General features: G+C 39.9%; 1 protein-coding gene across 4 annotated transcripts in view; it reads right to left on the bottom strand.

Annotated features, from left to right (window-relative positions):
• Positions 1 to 5,036: 5,036 nt before the first annotated feature.
• RASGEF1C (RasGEF domain family member 1C) overlaps positions 5,037 to 16,043 on the bottom strand; it is a 111,713-nt gene continuing 100,706 nt past the window's right edge. For all 4 annotated transcript variants that reach the window (XM_086851695.1, XM_086851696.1, XM_086851697.1 and 1 more), the window contains 4 exons: positions 15,449 to 15,544; positions 15,176 to 15,299; positions 13,122 to 13,194; positions 5,037 to 12,729 (listed from right to left, as the gene is read on the bottom strand). In XM_086851695.1, the coding sequence (XP_086707821.1) occupies positions 12,705 to 12,729; positions 13,122 to 13,194; positions 15,176 to 15,299; positions 15,449 to 15,544 (318 nt within the window). In that variant the 3' untranslated portion in view covers positions 5,037 to 12,704. The remainder of the gene's footprint in view (positions 12,730 to 13,121; positions 13,195 to 15,175; positions 15,300 to 15,448; positions 15,545 to 16,043) is intronic.

Raw genomic sequence — 16,043 nt, 5'->3', positions numbered from 1 at the left:
AATAGCTTTATATTTTATAATATTATAATAATATATATTTTATATTTTTTAATAATTAATAAGCCCAAGGAGATCGTTTCAAAGTAAAGAAAGGCAAACCCCAAAAGAGGGAAAAGTTGAACTGAAGCGCAAGCTTCAGATTTAGGAGCTCACAAGGTTTTATCTGGGGAAAATCACAGCCTCTGAAGGTTAATGGGTAAATTGAAAAATTCCTGAACTCAGTGACTCCCAGCATAATTTTAGCCAGTGTTGCTTCTAATACACCAAGGTTTTGCAGCTGAAGCAAAATCCAGAATAGTTAAAGTGTAATGTACTTTTAATTTAATGAGCGTCATTGTCTTTTTAATGTTAGTCCCCAATAACATTAGTAAATTGTTCTAAAATGAGAGCATACTTTTGGATTTGTGGTTTTAAAATTTTCATTAAAATTAATTTGCCAACAAGTGTAAGGTAACTATTTTAAACCTGGTTTGCAACTTCATTACAAGCTTAAACCTTTCCACTAGAGTGGAAATCCTGTTCCTCTTCTTGGGATTTTTTTCTTTTTTTTTTGGGGTTTGTTTGTTTCAAGGAGAGAAAGTAAAATACAGAGCATTGACACCTGTTTGTTGCCCCCTGTATTTTAAAAAATCTTTTGACCTCATAATTCATGTTGTATGCCAAATCAATTAATGCCAAATAAGGCTTTGGTGTCGTTGCTTCAGTGTTTCTCATTTAGCACCAAAATGATTGGTTATTATTCATAAAAAACTACTAATATCTGCCAAGCGTTAAGAGTTTTCTCAACATCCACTGATACTGTCTGAGGAATTCTCTGCAAGCAGCAGAGAAAAGATAGAAACATAAAATTAAATTTACAGAGAGTGAGCATGCACCCATGAAGAGGCAGAAAATATCCATGTACCTGATATTAGCCAACTGTACCACACAATTACAGTTTTTCTCTAATTTCTTAATCCAAAAGGTGTGTCTGGGAAGACTATCTGGATTTTATGGAAAGTTTCTTGCTGGAAGGCTGATGACAAACCAGTGGCTGGTATTCCTGGCAGGGCAGAGAAGATGAGATGTGACAGCATCACAGTCTGCCTTTCTTGCCTTGCTACCTCTTCTAAGTTTTTACTGGATTTTACATTTAATAATTTCCTCTCCCCTTATAAAGGGATGTCAGGGCCTCTAACAGGATATAGCAGTTCAGAAACAATTCTGGGAAATCACATTTAATGGGAAAAAAAGGAAATTAATGCAGAAGAGATTCTCAGAACTGGCTACCTTTGGAAGCAGGAAAATGTTAGGTTCTAGGAGATTTTGGTTCTCTCCTGTTAGGAATAACAATTTTCAGCCTGGAATAGCAAAGGCAGAAATAACTATTGTCCATTGTGAATACACAATGAATGGGAGCTGTAAGTTACTGGTTTCAGTCAGAGGCTTTCAGCTGACAGATGAAAGAGGAATAAACCTATCAGAAGTCAGTAATTAGACCTTTTTGAAGAAGAAAAACAGTGTATAAAGGTTGAACTACCATCATATCAAACAGACATAAAGAAATTTCCCTCTGAAGCAAAAGCCTTACAATGGATTTTATGGAATGTAGCCTCTGCAGACAGATTGCAAAGCAGTTCCACTCCTGCTCTGTGTGCTGAATAAAGCACTTTGACAACCACCTCTGCAGACATTCAAAAGAAAAGCAGAATTGGAAGTTAATTTTGCTTTCTGTTCAGGAGGTGGCAGTGGAGACACAGCAGTGGAGGAATGTCAGCTGGAATTTAGGTGATGTCTCAGAGAAGGATAAAGTCAGGAGAAATTTTCTGGCCATGACCAGGTGTTGGGGGTTAGGTGTCCTTCCTTTTACTCCTTCTCACCTACAGAATATTTCCCCATTACTTGCGGGGAAACCTGACTGCTGGTATTTATTGGGTGCCTGAGCAGACAAAGAGATCTGGGCTGGGAACAGGGGGAAGAGGGGCAGGTAACAGGGAGGGCAGGGGCAGATGCGGGCGGGCTGCTTCCTTCGGCTTCAGAGTAGGACATACTCGGAGCTGTTGCTTGGAGAAAGGAATTCACCATAACCCACACGGAGCTGCTGCTTCTTGTCCTTCTTCGTCTGTGGGCACCTGCACCCCCTGCCCTGCTGGGATGTGCCAGTGCCAGGTATCGCCGCGGAGCTGCTGATCCACCTCATCCACCGGCCCGGGATCTCAGCTCGTCCCTGCTGTTCCAGCTGAGTGTTCCTCAGAGCCCTGCAGGAGCACGGGCACTGACCGCCCGAGGGGTTTGTGAGGCAGAGCCTCTCCTCCATCCCTTCCCATCTCGGCCAAGAAGGCTGTCACGGGGTCCCTGGTTCTGTTTTATTGCTAATGCTGTAGTTATTGTCGTTTGTTTGCCTTGTTATACATACTAGTGAAGAACTGTTATTCCTATCCCCATATCTTTGCCTGAGAGCCTTTTGATTTCAAAATTATGATAATTCGGAGGGATGGGGGGGCCTACATTTTCATTCCAAGGGAGGCTCCTGCCCACCCTAGCAGACACCTGTCTTCCAAACCGGGACACCAGGCTATGTAGCACAAAGTGGCAGTCCCTCTAGAAATGGCCGTTTTTAAGTCAGGTGAAGAACACTGAAAAATCAAATTAGAGAAATTTAATCTTTACAAAACTCAGGAAATCCATTTGAGTGTAGTTAGAGCCACTTCTGCTGTCAGCCCTTATGGTATTTACTTCTGTTTATGTGAGAGAACTACTTCTTTCATTAGACTTGCAATGCCAAATGTATGCACAGCTTGTGGAGTGAGCAACACAATGCAACTATGTTTTAGATTGCTTCCTACAGTAGAGTACATTACAATTCAGTGTTACTGCGCTGCTGGGACACATTTGTGAGTGCATGAAAAGATACATTAAAACCATTTGCTTCAAAATGCAATTTTGTAAGGTCCTTCTTTCAAATGCCTTACCACAGGAGGTGATCCATCTTCACAGCAGCTCTTCGGGAGATACAGATCTTACCTAGTTTTTTCATTGTTTGGATACAAAATTTAAAGCGAAGGTCCTCTGTCTTGCCCAAAGCCTCAGAAAAACTCAGAGGCAGAGCCAAAAATTCCTGACTTTCAGTACTTCCAGTGCTGTGCTTGCTTTCTTTTAATTACAGATGTATTTGTTTTGTTTTTCCTCTCTCTGGTTAGTGTCAGAGGGTGGCTGATTAGCAGTTGTGCTTTGCCTTTAGCTGTTCATGGATTTCTGTAGTTCCATGGTTTAATTTTCATACTGACAGAGATTTTCTTAGGTTCTCTTGACTGTGGGGGAGCAGCTGTATCTTTGCTTGGGAGCTCAGGGACAGAGTAATGACATTACTGTCTCTTTATAAGGGACTGAACTGAACAAGGATGGAAAATCCACCACAAGAATTTCTAAGATATATCAGGCAAAATATATTATTCATTTCACAAATCACTGTAACTACTGATCAAGGCAGACAGTGTCCCAGATTGTTGTGGCATATGTAAATTCAAAGAGATAATAGGAGCTTGGATGTGTGGATCAGCAGAAAGGCAAAGTGAGAACCCACTGACAGTTCTATTTCCTTTCCATGAGAGTTTATTTTTATAAAGGAAAAATTTTAAATAGATTTTTAAAAAAACTATTATTCTTTTTAGATTATGAAGTTGAATAGACAAAATGCAAATATACTCAGCCAGGTGAAAAAGAACAAGGTATGGTTATTTAGGGACACATTCTCCTTCTTTAAGAGTTAGTAGAATTTTTCTTAGAAAAGCAGTGACCCAGAAACTGTGTGAGCACGGGCACATGTTCATTCCCATATGCACTGGGGAAAAGTTGTGACCAGGCAATATGATGGTTCTCCCTGAGCTGAGGTCAGTGGCAGACTGGAATGGCCTCTGCTGCCTTCAGCTGTTCCCGTTGTCTGAGGGCTCTGGGGCCACCGTGCCCTGAGCAGCTGGCAGCTCACCGGGAGTGAGGAGCGTTCCCTCCAGTGGGCACACTGGGTCTCACCTTGGTGATACACGGGCCAGCTGGGATCACCTTGGGCTGAGCTGGTCCACTCCCTTTAACTGGAAAGCTCACAGGGATGCTTGAAACCTGGGACTACTCTCACTCTCTGTGGCACAGCTGGGCCTCCTGAGGACTGAAATGTTTTAGCCTTATAGAGAACTGTGGGCTTCACAAAGAGAAGCCTGAATAAACCACAGTTTACAGGAAATTCAGCCAGATGACTCAACAGTTCCTTTTGGCAAGAGCTCTGGCACTGTGAGTAAGAACACTGCTGAGAAAGGAGGTTGCACATCCCACTTTTACAGGCTTTGGAGTCAGGGACACCACTCACATGGAGCTGTTCTCCCTTGGTGACAACAGACAGGACCAGCAGTGCTGGACAGCAGTTACACACTCACAGAAGCATCGTGCTGCAGGTGCCAAATGATACATCAAGGGAACTCCACCGCTTCTGTCTACACAAGTTTCACCTCTGAGTCTCTTTCTTCTTTATTTAAAAGAATTTTAAGCTGCTTGAACCAATGATGTCTCTTACTGTATATTGTTACTGAAATGGGGCCCTCATGTAAGCATTTCTCAGTTTATTATTTGTATGTGTCAGCAATACAAATATTAAAAGAGCACATTTAAACATCAGTTGTACCACAGAGTTTTATAGAACCAAACTGCAAAATACTCAGACCCAGTCTGAGCTTTTTCCTCCTATTATTATTATGAAGTTTCCATTCTACAACTCTTATTTAGGAAAATATTTTATTGTGGTAACTGTGAATCTGTCTCCTTTCCTTGCAGTGCACATGCAGTGCAATGCTCTGAACATGTGACGATGAAGAGAAGCAGTAAAATGGAAATGAGAAAGAGCAGAAATGCCAGGTTTCTTCCTACACACATATTCGTGAGTTGTTGTGCAAAGTTGGGAACATCACTGTATTTTTGGAGTTTTAAAGCAATCTTCACAGCCTATCCTGTAGATTAGCAGTTGTTAAAATCTTTACTTTATAAAAAACAAAACAAAAAATCCCCACAGCTGAGCCTTTTTTTTTTTTTTTTTTAATCGTTATTCTTATTTGACACTCACATTACAAAATTTAGAAACCATAGACAGTTCAGGCAAACTGTTAAAACACAGTATAAATTAGGGGGGTTTAATATATAAATTCTATACATAGGTAAGTTAGCTGGAACATGACTGACAAAAGGATTTCATAACAATCTTACCACAACTGTATAAAAAGGCATGGGAGTAGGATGGGCACTATCATCATGGATGCAGGTTAAGACATTTTCCACAACAGCTATAAAGCGTAACAATGACCATGCTATTCTCGCTGTGTTTATGTGGGCTACAGGATGCATATTACCAATAACATTTTGCAAGATCTATGTACAGTCACAAAATCATAACAGCCACTTTCAGGTAACTTTACTGTTTCCTGCCTGTGCAATTAATAAAGTGTTGGTATTTGTTCTGGGAATTTCTAACAAAGCTACATGGTTTGCGTATTATAGATGGGTTAAAAATTTGACTCGATCTTAAAGGTCCTTTCCAACCTAAATGATTCTACAATTTTATGGTTCTATGGTAGAGGGATTTCAATTTGACCTGAAAATGCTAATCACAACATGAATTTTTTAATTTAATGAAAAAGATACAGTAAAAGCACAGTTCCTCATTGCTATCACTCACATGATTAATATATACCCCTCTTTTAAGCCGTATTTATTTCTTAGCTTGATTATTTTTAAAACCTAAGTGACAATTTATTCCCATTTACCTAAGCACAGCTGTAAAAAGGAGTAACACCAGAAGAAATGTACAACTAAAATTTGGGTATCTTTTGGGGGGTAATTTTTGAAAGGATGTGCTTCCCAGGTAACCCTGGGCCTGTCATGCAACCTTTGAATTTCTCAGTCTGAAAATAAAGACAGTTCTGCTTACCCATTTTTATTCTGCGCTTTTAGGTCTGTGACTAAATAGTACCATTCTAATAGTTTTAGAATACTATGTTCTTGGAGTTTAGGTTTAAGATAGTTGATAGTCACTGTTGTTAAAAGTGACAAAAAATTGAAATCTGATTTTTCACCTTTATAAGCCGATGAATGCTTGCTAAGAGTTCTGAAACACAGAGGATAATTTATTTTCCATCTATGTTGTGTACTAGTATTGGTGTTTTCACAGACAGACCCCTAAGGGAAGTACTTGTACATTTGTAAGAATCAGACTTTGAAGCACTTGAATTTAATAGCTGTGTGTGCATCTTTCACTAAGTTTTAATAATTTGGGCAATTGTATTAGAACAACTCCTTCTGGCTCAAGGCAAGGACAGACAGTAAGTGGTAACTCAGCTTGGGCTGCTAAAGAAATACAGATGATGTCAACAGTCTAAACTACAGCCCCCATTTTCTCTATTCTGTTTGCCCACAGACCAATCATAAAAACCATCATATGTTCATTTCTAAAAGACTGGAATTTTAGAAGCATAATTCAATAATGAAGGCAGTGATATAGTACTGACCAGTAATGGTTCACTGAGGAAGTTATGTTTCTCTGAAAGGTAGCTGGAATATGGAATTTTCTGTTCAGAATTCCATCAGCTGGGGCTTTTCACCTTTTAGAAGGAAGGTTCCTTTACAGACATTTAATTTGGAGGACTCCTGAGCTCTGAACTCCTAAGTCTTCTGCATTCTAGGAGGCCTGGGAACATTGCTACACTCTAATATTAATCTGGGTTGGCAGTTTTAAGGCCATGGGGATGAAAAGAGAGAAGGACTCCTATTCTGTTATGACAGATCTGGAGTATGAATACAGAGCCTTTGTATGGCAGAAAGCTAGAAAAATGTTCCTTTGGCATTTTGCAAGAGCGGTTTATGGAGCGAAATTCTTCTGTGGAGGGAAAGGCATCAAGGGAGGAGCGAGCAGTCCAAGCCACTCTGAATTTACAGCTCTGTGCTGGCCATGGAGCAGGGCAGGGGAGCTTAGGCAGGAGTTACTCAGCTTTTCTCTGCAGCTGAGGCTGCAGCCTGAGTTTCAGTGTCTTGCACCCATGCAGAGTGGATGAAATACCAGCCATACGAGCTATTTGCTCCCTAGGTACGCTTGCATAATGTAACAATGCAGGATGTGATGCCTTGTATGAGCATTAGCTTTAGTGTACTTGGTATTTTTTGCACATCTGAAAATATGCAGAAAGAATTGTAAAAGAAATTAATACAAACCAGATTAAACAGATCTGTTCCATCTTAAAAGCTGCTCCACAAAGCAGGGAGCAGTGGTGTCAGAACAAGGGACACATTCTAGCCAATATTAAAACAAAATTATTGGTAGCATTTTCTGCACCAGTATTTCACTGTATTCTCTCCTGCCTTCACCTGCCCAGCTGCCAATGGTATTAATAGAAGATATTTTGTTCCGCTCTGCTGCCATGCAGTGAAATATGAAAGTTAACAACCATCAAAGTATTTATCATAATTTTAAAAATACTTATTTTTATTAGATCTTAAAACCTCTGTCAACTAAGTAACAAATTCTTCACTGTTTTAAATCCACTAGAGAAAACCTCTTTTAGTTCAAAGAATTTTCTTGTAATCATTCTGTTGGGTGGATAAGGAAGTATAAGTAGGCTTTGCCTCAGGTGAACTTCCAAAAACTTTCTCTCTTTCAAAAGGGATGTGCCCCAGCATTGGAAAACAGAGTGCAGGCTCAGGTGTGAATGTGCACTCAGCTTTGTCCAGGATCATCCCATCACCCCTGTGTGTCCTTGATGGTGCCTGTGCTGCCAGCCCGAGCTGGAGGTGTGTGTGCTGCTCCCCAGCCACACTTCAGGAATGCTCTGCACCACCTACAGAGGGAATTACACTTGACAAGTAATGTTAGAAAGTAAAGACAGCTTTGGCCCACAGTTGTGCAGTGACAAAGAGGCTTTTCCGTGTTTCTTTGTCACTCCCTAACCCCATCCTGCAACTACAACAATGGAAATAATCAGTTCACAATCAAAGGGGGTTTAATTTCCAATGAGAGTAATTTGAGACAGTATGGCTAATTTCTACAAGTACAAAAAGAAAGGTTCTTAAAGTCAGAAAGTCAAATTTTACTCTTAGATATTAATTAATTCATTTGATCAGATTTAGTCCTTGAATTTGCTGCTGAAACTTCAACAATGTCAAAGAAAACTTTTGCTAAGGCTGAATCTTCACCTTACTAAGTGCACCTCCCATCTGAGAGTTGCACCTGGCACAGAGACTACACCAGCTGACAATACAGTTAATACCTGTGAATAACTAAAAACTGTACTACCGTTAGTAATTGCAGGACTGCTCCAAAGCCCATCAAAATTATTTGGAGATTTTCCTCTGGCACGTTGCTGTGTTTGGGATCAGCCTCATTCCATGGAACACAGTCATTGCTAGATCAGAGACTGTTAACTGTGTAACATTTTTACACTGATATGCGTAACTATCTTTTCTACTAACATGTCTTTTCAGTTGACAATTCCAATTACATATTCAGTAATCTGAGCTCTGTTCTAAACTGGATTTACAGTCATGTGCAAACCAGTGCTCATGTGCTTTAAGAAAAGGTGCATATACTATTGCAATAAACCATGATGAAATAACCAAGATATGAGGAAAGGACAGGCTTAATTTTAAGTGAGTGATTATCTTATCACCACTGACCACATTATAAAATATTCTCGAGCTGAGAAAAATATCTCTGCATTTAAATTGTTTCTTATTTGAAGTGCTTTAGCAGCTGTCCACACTTTTTTAAAGTGACAGCTCAGCAGAAGCTGAGATCACAGTTTGCTCTATCCACATGGGGAGCTTCCAGAGATGTACAACAGGACTGTGCTCATTGCCTAGGAGAGGGAACAATGACAGTCTAATCAGGGTACTCTGGTGCACGGGGTGCTTGAGTGCTTGACTCATTTTGAGTTTCTGCCCTGAAAATTTAGTCATGCCCAGCTGCCCTACATCCATGCACCTTTAATTCAGTAATGTGATCAATGCTGATGTGAAATTGAGGGCAACATTGTAGGATTAAGTGTCTTTTGAAAGGCATTGAGCAAATTCATCTACTGACTTCACACAAGCTAAAGGCACACAATTCCCTCCTTGCTTTCCACTGAGGTTTATACCTAGCCCTGCATTGCAGGATGGCACACTCAAGAAATGGAAAAATGGGACTTGTGCTACCATTCTGATTACACTGGAGGAGGTGCAGAAGTGATTTCATGTATTTGGGTCTTTTAAAATACTTTTAAAATTCCAAAAGCTAAGTTAATGCTTCTGCAAGACTGTGTCATATTCACATTGTACCAGCTTAGAGAGAGGTTTGATACCAGCACTGCAGAACTGCGGGTCAGGTTTTGCTCTGTTCTCTGTGTAGCATTACAGAGAATTGTAGCATTACAAGCAGCTGTCAGAGAGTGAATCCACTCAAAGAAGCAGAATTAGAAAGCTACAACATTACTACAAGTAACCTGTCTAGATGTTGGTCTAATGACTGCGCACCTTACAGGGGTTTTAGTGCTTGGTGGGAAATGATCCTTCATTTTCAGCATGGCAGGAGTTTCTTTATGCCTTTATAACAAGAAAAATGGATTACTGGACATGTTTATGTTCTCATTTTCATGTAATAGTAATACATTTTTAGAAGAAACATATTGCCCAAGTTATCATTCTTTGTTTTCAGTTTCACCAGTACTGGTGCTTGTTCGTGAAGCAAAGCTCTGAGCCTGCTCCTACCAGGAGCTGTCCACCCCAGTTAGGCCACAGATCGATTAGAAATGCAACCCACAGCTGCAACTTAAGGCTTACATTATTTCTGGTTAAATAGCATTTAGCTACAAAACATGTGAAGACAAGCTATGGCTCCTCAAGTCCCTTTTTTAAAAGCACTGTCTTCTTATTTTAAGTTGTTTTGCACTCTCATCTCAATGCAAAGTCCTTTTGCAAAGAGCAGTGAGTGTCTCTGGAGATCAAATACTACAGATTAATGTGCCACGCACCTCTATAAAGCAATAATTGCTTCACTACTCCCCAGGAGATGAGGATGTTTAGCACCTCTGAAAAAAGACTTTTTAAATGTGTGACTACATAAAGGCTTAAGAATAATTTAGTGCTTCTGACAGTCCCACTAAGCCCTTAATACCCACCTAAATCTGACCTTTATGCTTCCATTTTAAGCACTAAGATTTGAAAGTTTTGGACTACAAAAGTGGTTTAGTTTGCAACAGTGATAAACTTTAGATCTAATTTAACTTGTACTTACAAAATTGCTCAAATTCATGAAAGGTGCCCCAAAATGTAAGGAATTATAATGAGAAATCACATTTTAATTAATTGTCATGGTTTTATAATCTCATCTGTACCAATCTCTAGTGGCTCATTAGAAAAAGAATGAGGATTTCCATTTTAAAAAGCAGGTTTTAAGAAAGGGCCCATCCACCTGCACTGGGTTTCAGATAAGTAAAACCCCCATATTTCCACTGTGAAGTCACACTGTGCCTGCTAAAAATATGCAGATAGTTAAGAAAAAACAACCATTTAGCAAACACACTTAAACATTAGCATTGTTGTAGATATGTTTATGGTTATTGCTCTGGATTCATCTGAAATTTAACAGGCTTTTAATGGCTTCATTTTGGAAATGGTTCTGCCTGAAGGAACAGCTATATGTGTATAGTTTCTTTGTATAGCTCTCAGCTCATGTACAAAAAATAACAGACAGCAGATTCACAGTATCAGCAGAACAGTCATCATTCCGTGGCTGCAATGATGCTGTACCATCCTTACACTTAGTTCTTCCATACAAAGCTCGAATAAACACATTAGAGTTTTATGTCCCCATCTGAATTTATGCACTGAGAGATCTGCAGGAAAAGGAGACCTGAAGTTCTGCCTCAAGCCCTGTTTGCAAATCCTGAAGAGTCCATCCTTCTCAGCTCAGCAAGCACAAGTGGATTCAGTGAGCCAGACTGGGCTCCCACAGGCCATAACCCAACACACAAATGCTCTGCAGACACATCAACCCTGGAGTGCACCACACAGAGCATTCTCTAACACCAGCCCACCAATGCCTCCGGGTCAACAGCTCACTCAGGCACAGACAATTTCAAAGCCTGGCAGAGGGCAGGAACAGTTCCAGTTTTCTGGCTGAATAGGCCAACACAGCCAGGTTTTGTGATTTCCATAATTTTTCAAAACATTACAGCCATTTAGAATCACTTTGTGCTGAAATAAAATTATTCCTGGTTTCAAAGAAAGGCTTACATCCTTCTGTTGTAAGGAGAGAAGGGCTGGAACATCTGAAAAGGTAGCACCAAGTCAGTAATAAAAATGCAAAGTTCAGTATGATGTGGCATTTAGGTTTCATTTAAGCTTTTTAAGATATTTTCTGGGGCAGTTAGGAACATTCCTTCCACACAAAATAAGTCTACTGTTAGGGCTTAGTTTTGAATCTAATAGAGTTCATTATCATTTAATATATCTATTATAGTAGCACCTTGATTACTGTACAACTTTAAACACAAGATATAATCCCTATTTCATGTTCTCTGTAAGGAAACAGTGAACTGTACATCCTAAAAGTAACAAAGACAAAAATGGTTATCTGCTCACGAATGACAAATTCTTTAGTGCATTCATTCCAGTCTGAAACCCTTTGTCCTTTTGAAGCATACCAGGTAGTTCCAAAGTTCAGAGCAATTACCCCCCATCCTCCTAAGCATCATGTTACAAAATAAACAGTACTGTGTTAATTGGAACCTGATAGAAATGGTAATGCAGTATCTTTTTTCTTTGAGTGTGATAAAACCCCTTAAAAGATGCAACTCGGCATCAATAAATTTAGGGAATACACTACATACATTAAATAGAGGTAAGTTGAGTCCAGAGTAATTTGCTTCTTCATTCAACCTCAGAAGTGGTGGGGGTGTCTTTAAGCAGCACCGTCAACCCTCTGTGCCCTCCTCAGACCAGCCCAGATTCACAGTAAGGAAAGCAACAGTGGTGGGAAGAGTAATTGAACTTCCAGGCTGTTCTCTGTAAAAATCCATGGGGTCAGGACAATGGTCCCGTGCTGACGTGGCCGAGATGTGACAGACGTGTATGTGAGCAGTGTCAGTCCTCATCCCTGCAAACTCAAACCTGCAGCAGTCAGTGCTTTGTTCAACAAGGCTGGGGGACTGCTAACGCAAGCTTAAGTTCTTTTTTCTTCATTCAGCAATTAACCAGATTGCTGTTGTCTGTCTTTGATTTAATTTTACAATCCTCAGAGGTTTAAAGAACTGTTGTCTGAAGCACCTGCTTCTGAAATACTCTTGTATATTTTTGCTTTCCTTTTTTATACTTTTCCATTCTCTGTTGCAGTACCATAATTCCCCTTGCTCCTGGTTTTCTTGCATTTTCCTTCAGAGGCAAAATTACAGTGATTCTGACGCAGTTTGGGCACAGCCACAAATTGTCTGTTTGTCCTTCCTCTCTCTGTCTCATAGAAAAGCATCATTGTGCACACAGTTCTGTTGATTTCGGTGGATGAATCCAGTTCATCCATCATGTTAGGCAGTCAAAAAAACCCAACAAAAAAACTCAAACAAAAGAAATTGTCTAAATCCCAAACAGGCATCTTTGGAATCAGTAGTGCAAAATGTTTGCGGATTTCTTTTCCTTGACCTACTGCAATAATCTCTCAATCTTCAAGTCTTTCCTAAAATAGTGGATCTGTAAATGTAAAACATAAGGACATTTTTTTTAAAAAAAAGCAGATTTAAAGGTTTGAGTTGTTTTAATTACTCTCTTCATTTTCTCACTTATATCAAACCATTACATATCTCTTACAAGAGCCGTAAACTGTTGGAAAATCCCTTTGATCTGGGGCATTCTTCATCTGTGTCACGCTTTTGCATGGGTACAGCAAGATGAGGGTATTCTTTACAGGGAGGATAATTTGAGACTAAAACGAGCTTTTATCAGTGCAGCCTCAACTCTGCAAATTAGTTTTAAATGGACCTCCCTCAGAGGTCACATCTTAAATACCTGCACTTCACAAGCTTTGGTATCAGAGCAGCCATTTTGAGGTACTTTAGAAATGAGCTGATAAAATGAGAAGTTACCTTAAGGATTTCCACCTGTCTTTTTCTGTCTGGTTTTCTGGACTTTCACTTTCATAGGAAGCCAGATACAAACCTGAAAACAGTAAATACGTGTTATTTCCAACAGCACAGGTAACCCCCATCCTCTGCATTCTCATATGTCCTTTTGTGCCACACAGAAAGAGAATTTTAAAACTTCCTGGTCCCTCAGGTAGCTGGTGATCAGTGGGACACTGATGTTTAGCTCACTTTCCTACCTTGGAATGCTGTTACGTTGATTTTGAGGGAACAGTGAGGGAGCCCAGAGTTAAAGTATGTTAGCATGACTGTCTCTTTACAGCATTAAGCAGTTGAATGGTTTTGCATACATAGTTCTGGGCCCATTTCCTCCATCACAGCACTGCTGCTCAAGACTTACATGAATTTTAAAAGAGAGACAGTGAGAGCTGACACCTAAACAATAACCTTTTGAAAACTAAGGATATTCTCATCACATAACACAACTTTATGTTCCTCAATATTTTTAAAGCTTATGGGGACATGGTATCTTGAATGCATACACAATACCCTGAAGGTAAGAGTGAGTTACAGAAACCAGAGCAGGAATACAGTGGAAGAAAATAAATCTGTCCTTTTTTCACCCTGCAAATCTTTACACTGTAGGATGCATTTTATCCCACCAAAGGGAGTCTAGATTGTAGAGTCTCCTCTGCAAAAGCTGGCTGTGCATTAAGACCTCACTGTCTTCACAGAATCACAGGCTCTAATTTGTGCTCACACACATTTCCTCATTTGACTGTTTTATGATGCTTTTATTCTTTAATGCTGGACCTATCTCAGCATTCAAGTCTGTGCTACACATGCATTGTCTTTTAATATTCAAATGTTGGCCATTCCTCCATATTGTGACAAGCAGAGTCCAGCTGCATTTCAGATGTCACTGCTGAATCTCTCTCATATATCCTCCCACCTTTCATTCAGAGCAATTCTTTCTACTCTGCACTGCCCCTGGGTAATGGGGGAAGGCTTCCTGTGGCTTCTGCAAAGGGCATTTCACAAAAACAGTATGAATATAGGGGAAGACACAAGGGAGAAAATGTGCAAACAATTAGTGGGTTGAGGTCACTCTTTTAGTCCAGTAGCCTGAAAACTGTACTTTTACCCTGACTTTCATTTTCTGTCCCTTTAGAGCCTATAACAAGAAAAATGCCTTCATCCTATTCTCCTTTTGATACATATTAATTTGATCACATTAATTATTCTATTTTGGCAGTCATTCTTAAGATTTAGGCAGGATTTTAGAAGCGGTATTTTGCTTTCTGAAGTAGTCTGTGAAATAAAAGCTGTCTGGTCTGATTACCTTGGATTAGAACAGAAAACTGCCTATAGAATGAAGAGGAAATAAACACACCACCAGAATAACTTACAGGAGAGTTGCTATAGACAATTCAGTGTGTGACAATGTATAGAGTATGAACCAGTATGAAGTGACAGTCTGACACGCTGGATACCAAACTGACAAGGACAGAAAAGTACAAAAAGACAATCAGAGAAATAATTTCAGAACAGAGCTTTCATAGCTGCAGCTGAAATTAATAGAAAAGGTTTTCTTAAAAATTATTTTCTGTACATAACATATGTCGTTGCTGTAGAGAAGGAGGTCAGCTGGACTCCATCGCCCTGGGCTGTGTTTACTGAAGAGATGACAGCATTGGTTTGTGAAAGAGATTAGCTCTGGTTCCATCAATCACAGAATGAGTGGCTAAGGGACAGCTGACATTCACAGCAGCCCATGACATGCTTGTGTGGCCTCTTTCTGTGATTACAAAAACAGGGCCACAATGGCAGCTTCCTAGACAGTGCCTCATAGAGAAGCTACAGACAAGGCAGCAGCTTCATGTGTTAAAAGGTTTTATTTGCAAAAACACATTGATAAACTATCAATAAACAAGCTGTTTGGCAGGAAAGCTAGGAAACAGCTGGGACTGGGCAGTGAGAGAGATCACCAAAGTATGGATCAGGGTGTTAATTAGTAGTGATGAAGAGAGACATTTTCAGTGATGAGTGAGTCTTACCATCTTCAGTAAAAATGGGAGCAGTATGCAAGTAGTGGATGATGTTGGGGTCTTGCTCAAATGGACACTCCACTTGTTTCCATGTTATAAATTCTCCTACTTGCTTAGCCAGTTCCAGAAATTTCTGTAAACATAAAATCATTCCACTCAGATATAGTAAGATTAGCTCATATTCAGTGTTTCGTGGTCTGCACTGAAAACTGCAGGCCAATAGTTTCTGACAGTCCCTTGGCTGTCGGGGTGGGAGAGGTAAAAACGTTTTTCAGCTCTTACTTCAAAGTTGACGTGTCCATTTGGAAGGCGATTAGCACATCCCTCATTCAAAAAATAAATGTCTTTGATCAATAGGCTGAAGAAGGGGATCACAATCTGTGGAGAGAAATGACATAACCATTATCTTTTCAGTTCAGTATTTTCTCTGCATGGAAGAACAACTCAGGTGGGAGAGAGGAGAATAAAGAAGTATGAACTTTTCAGTGTGCTGTGCACTTAAAAAGCAGTACAGGGACAGGCAGGCAAAAGGGCAGTAGTGTCTAGAGAGACCTTCAGCTACCAGGAGAATGTATGCTGAGATGAAAGTGACCTGAACACAATGTTCACTGAGCACAATAACATGACTAAGAAAATGCTAAAAGCCCAGTTTATTATCAACATCACTGTTTGATGACAACATCAGACAGCAAAGATCAAAGTAACATTGCAGAACTCTTCCCTTTCCTATTGTGTCCTTATAAGCAGAGATGTGGAACACACAAACTGAGCAATTTAAACACAGGTGGGAACCAAAGAACCAATACTGTCCCTGGAAAAGGAAAGACAGCATAAAATTTGATGACCAAGGGCTTGTCTACAAACTGTTAATCAGGAG

Source organism: Cyanistes caeruleus, chromosome 15 (genome assembly GCF_971803275.1).
Source record: "Cyanistes caeruleus chromosome 15, bCyaCae1.hap1.1, whole genome shotgun sequence".
NCBI lineage: Eukaryota > Metazoa > Chordata > Aves > Passeriformes > Paridae > Cyanistes > Cyanistes caeruleus.
Note: the sequence above shows the minus strand (reverse complement) of the source record. Positions and strands in the feature narration are given on the sequence as shown.